The sequence below is a fragment of the Micromys minutus genome (genome assembly GCF_963924665.1).
Source record: "Micromys minutus genome assembly, chromosome: X".
Classification (NCBI taxonomy): Eukaryota; Metazoa; Chordata; class Mammalia; order Rodentia; family Muridae; genus Micromys; species Micromys minutus.
This window is the reverse complement of record NC_137970.1, coordinates 76,338,319-76,343,615: the sequence shown is the minus strand read 5'-3', so window position 1 is coordinate 76,343,615 and position 5,297 is coordinate 76,338,319. Positions and strand designations below refer to the sequence as shown.

Here is a 5,297-nt window from a genome sequence, read left to right as displayed (position 1 = left end):
ACCCGTAACTTTCAGAGCTGAGAGTTGATATATCCATTATCCCCAACTGGATGCAGAATATGTTTCCTGCCCCTACCTCACAACAACTGGTAGCTTTCTCTTATCTAGAGGAGACTGCTGAGGCTTAGTCATGCCTAGTAATTTACCCAGTGTAGTAGTAGATTCAGTAAGAGGTACATCTGAGAAGCCCAGACTAAATCTGATCCAAAACCTGTAGTTGGTCAGAGTAATTGCGGTAGTTAGAGTTCAGTCTCACTTGTTCATATCAATCATAGAGTCCAAACAGACACTTCTCTCTCTATTAGTGCAATTTAATTTAACTTTTTTTTCTCCAGGAAACAAAGGCACAAAAAGTGACAGAATAAACCTTGAACAAGATATCAAAAGTAATATACCCCATGGGGAAGGGGTTGAGGGACCTGGAGGGGATAGGAACTCTACAAAGGGATCAACAGACTTAACAAACCTGAACTGACCCACCGACCAAAAAGCATACATGGCTGAACCTAAGCTTCCTGCACATATGTGACAGAAGTGCAGCTTGGTCTTCTTCATGCAGGTCTCTCCGACAATGGAAGTGAAGCTTACCCTGACTATGTTGCCTGCCTGTGGGTCCTGTTTCTCTAACTGGGGTGCCTTGTCTGGCCTCAGTTAAAGAGGATGTACCTAGTCCTGGAGAGACTTGATTACCAGGGTGAGTTGGTACCTAGTGACAAGGCAGGGGGGGCAGCATCCTGACCCTTCTCAGTAGAGGGGCATCTAGTTTGTTTCCTGGTTCTGGCTATTACAAATAAAGCTGGTAGGAATATAGTGGAACATGTGTCCTTGTTATATGTTGGAGCATCTTTTGGGTATATGCCCAGGAGTGGTATATCTGGGTCTCGAGGTAGTGCTATGTCCAATTTTCTGAGAAAAAGCCAAACTGATTTTCAAAGTGGAAGTGCAAATTTACAAATCCACTAGCAATGGAGAAGTGTTCCCATGCTCCACATCCTTGCTAGTATGTGCTGTCACTTGAGTTTTTGATCGTAGGGGCTATCTCTAACTCTGCTCCTTGCCATTGGATCTCCTCCTAGCTAGACTGGGAGGGGATGGGATATGCTTAGTCCTGCTGCGACTTGATATGCCCAGGGTGGGGTAGTACCCAAGATGGGCTTTCCCTTCTCCTCAGAAAAAGGGAGGGAGCAGTGGGGGGAGGAGCATGTGAGGGTAGAACTGGTTGTAGATGGACTGTGATCAGGATGTAAAGTGGATATATAAATTAATAGGAAAAAAAAAAGACAAAAGTTGTGAGAGTAACCAACCAGCATCTTATTGAATTTAAGGCCCATTCCATGAGATTGAAACCATACCCAACAGTGTAGGTTGATGTCAAGGTGGTACATGATTGGACAGTAGAGAGTGGGTGGGGAGAAAGTTTTGGAAAAGCAGAAGAGGGGGAGAAGCAGGAGATTCTAGAGGAGGCAACATGGAAGCAGATGTGGAGGTTTCTCTTGGCGCATCTCTGTATGGATAAAGGTTGTTATGAATATTTCTCAGGGTTTCTATGGGCCAATTTATTTTACCTAGGTGGGCAGTTTATGTCTTTGTCAACTGGTTGTAAGCTTATTATGAAGAGGGATTGGAGATTGAGAATTTAACAAATAAACCTGTTCAATAAGTTATTGATTATTGAGTCATGACTATACCGGGATGTGAAGGACAGTGTGAGAAAGTGGAAAACAACACTCGGGCGGGCATTGTGGACCACCCAGGACAGCAGCAGCTGGGGCAGGTGGAGTGGACCACATCTGGGTCAAAAGAAACCGGTATCTGTGAGTACTTAGAAGCAGCATGGAGCTACTAAGATAAAGATACCCCACAGTGCCATGTGGCCCAACAGGAGCTGGCACTAGCATGGGATAAAAGGTTATCACTTTTAAAAACATTTACAACACAACACTGCTTGTTAGTGTTTCAAGAACCTGAAAATATTAGATAGCCTGAGTACCTAGGAAATAACCAAATACCACTGATTAACAGAAAATTAACAATAAAAATGACTCCTAATATCATTCTGCTGTACTCATAGATCAGTGCCTGGCTCAGCCAACATCAGAAACGCTTCCTCCTGCAGCAGATGGGAACAAATGCAGAGACCCACAGCCACACATTATGCAGAGAGTGAGAGGCTTTGAAACACTCAGGCTTAAATGGGATGTTTCTATCACTCTGCTCCCTGACCACCGGCCCAGGGATCAGGGAACCTGGTGGAAGAGGAGGCAGGATAAAGTGTAAAATACAAAACGGATGGAGAACACCACAAAAACAAGGCCATCTAAGTCAGTTATTCATGTGCATATAGACTTGTGGAGATGGGCACCATGCACAGGGCCTGCCTGCAGTGGGTCTGCCCTATCACTGAAAGGAGAAGTGGACACATGTCCCCTCCCCCATTCCTAACCAAGAAGTAATCCCCAATTGATAACTACTTATAAATAAAAACTTAGAGTCTCACTGGGGAAATAAACTACTCTTAAATGTATTATATTTCTTCTCTCGTTTTACCCTCCTGGTCCTTTGTGTCTATATTGTGGCTTCAAGCTTAATGTTTCTATGGAATTCCTGAATGTAAATTACTGGAGCTCTGTTTTTCTTGCCAATTCTGATGTTAATTTTTGTTTTATATTATACTAATATGTATTATATTACAGCATTTTTGTTATTTTATATTAATATAACTATACTGCATTTTATTATACTATATTATTTTATATTATTATATTTTTAATATGTTCTATTAATTTTATTATATTATTATCCCTTAGAAACCTGTATGTTTTCTAATGAGAGATACAAAGGTGGCAAATCCTGATGGGAGAGGATGGGAAGAAAAACTGGGAGTTATTGAGGGAAGGGAAACCATAATCAAGATATAAGAAAAAAATATTTTCAACTAAAGGGGAAAAATGGTAAAATACGACATAATAAAGAAAAACCTATCCCTTTGCCAGCTGAACTCCAAATGAACTAGCAGGCACAACATTTAATCTAACAAACAACATTTTATTTTTTAAGTTAATCTAGAATGCTTAAAGAATGGGTCGGAGGCTTCTAGAAGTCAAACTCGAACAGAGAAGTGGTGGCTCTGAAAAGAGCCTTTGGGTTTTGTTGAAGTTGAAGCTGCTTACTTGCTGGAGATGTACCGGAGCAACGCCATGGTACCTTCGGCAACTGCTCTCTTGCAGAGCTCTCCGGGAAGCAGAAGACGGACAGCGGTCTGGATATCTCTGGAGTTGATAGTCGGGCTTCTGTTTTGTCGGGCCAAGAAGCTTGCTTCGGAGGCAATTCTTTCAAACATATCCTTCACGAAAGAATCCAGGATGCTCACCGACTGCTGTGAAAGGGAAAGACCCACATGGATGTTCTTCAGTACCTTCAGAAAGTAGATGGCGAAGCTGTTCTTACGGCGTCTGATAAGACGGGCCGCTCTACGCTCATCATCGTCCCTGGTGTGTTGGCGCTGTGGAAGGTGAAGTGAGCGACGATGCATCTCTTCCTCTGGCTTCTCTTCCTCAGGATTCTCTTGATCGGGATTCCCTGGATCGGGATTTTCTTCCTCAGAATTCTCTTTCTCTGGCTTCTTCTTCCCCAGCTTCTCTTTTTTGGACTTTTTCTCCGGCTTCTCTTTCTCCGGTTTCTCTTTCTTGGACTTTTTCTCCGGCTTCTCTTTCTCCGGTTTCTCTTTCTTGGACTTTTTCTTCGGCTTCTCTTTCTTTGGACTCTCTTTTTCCCATTTGGACTTGGTTTTCTTAGGCTTTCTTATTTGCATCAGTTCTTCGGAAGTATCAGAAGATAGCTCCTCCAAAACTGCCAAAGCCGAGGTAGACGCCATGGCTGTCGGCGCCAACCTGACTAAAAGTCAGAAAATGGCGGTTCCTGAGGTAACAACATACTATGCACATGGCGTTATGCTACGTAATAAACCAACTTGATATCTGATTGGACAACAAGGTGTTGAATATGATTGGATGGTTTATCTGCCTGACAACACGTTGCCCAATCAGAATGGGCACTTAACATAATTAGAATAGTCTTTCTAGTTGGCATTTTGCTAATCAATACCTATGGACAGTTGGAACCCTAGAGCCTTCTAGTTTCTTTATGAGAGGAAGATACCCGTCCGAGAATTACAGTATTATAGCATCCCATTAGGTAACTGATGTTGCGCGATTGCAGCTCTGAAAGATACAACCAAAAGAAAAAAAAAGTCCTTAAAGTGTACATATTCCAACTCTGGCTCTTTTCAAGACCCTGAGTTGAGTAACTCAAGTCTTAGAAATTAATCTAAGCATGTTTAGGCCAAACTCTCTCTATTAAAACATACTAATATATTTTTTACTTTTGTTGTTATAATTAAATAATTTCCCCTCTTCCATTTCTTTGTCCAACTCCTGCCATGCATCTCCTTTCACGACTCTCTTAAATTCATGGCCTCTTCTTTGTTACACACATGCACACGCAAATGCACACATACACACATACATATATATTTGATTGTATGTATATCTATATATTTAGGAATATTACTTAAGTATTTAGAAATATGTATATTATAAAACTATATGAATATACAATATATTTTATTAATATATGCTAATATATTAATGGTATATTATATATTGATATATGATACCACAATAAATATTATATAATATTTAATATCTTTATATATTTTGAAGGAGATATATAATATATATATCAAGGAGTCAAGGCTATCCCAAAAGCTGTTGCCCATATGTGGGATATGTTCTTCTAGCTGGACTGCCTTGTCTGGCTTCTGTGGGAAAGGATGTGCCAGGGTGGGGAGATAAACACTTAGAAGAGAAGGGGGCAGGGAATGGGAAAAAGGATTGTGGGGGGTGACCTGGAAAAATGCAGTAAGCAGGATGTAAAGTGACTAAGTAAACAAAAAATATATATATATAAATTTAATATGTTAATATAATTTAACATGATATTTAATATAGTATATTTAACAAGCTTAATATAACATAATAAATAATAAATGCAATATATTATATTGCATAATATAACCATCAATATTATACTATATTTATAATTTATACATTTATTTATATACAATTTTATAAATAAATTTATATTCATTTATAAATATTAATGTTATATTTTAATAATATTTATATATTTATACTTATTTTGTGTTTTTTTTTTTTTTCAGAGCTGAGGACCGAACCCAGGGCCTCGCGCTTGCTAGGCAAACGCTCTACCACTGAGCTAAATCCCCAACCCCTATA

The 5,297-nt window shown here is 39.7% G+C and overlaps 1 protein-coding gene across 1 annotated transcript; it reads right to left on the bottom strand.

Annotated features, from left to right (window-relative positions):
* Positions 1 to 3,166: 3,166 nt before the first annotated feature.
* H2BW1 (H2B.W histone 1) lies at positions 3,167 to 3,874 on the bottom strand (the record flags this gene model as incomplete). The annotated part of the gene is made up of 1 exon (XM_080910153.1): positions 3,167 to 3,874. The coding sequence occupies one exon, from the start codon at positions 3,872 to 3,874 to the stop codon at positions 3,167 to 3,169; it is 708 nt and encodes a 235-aa protein (XP_080766279.1).
* Between the last annotated feature and the right edge of the window lie 1,423 nt (positions 3,875 to 5,297).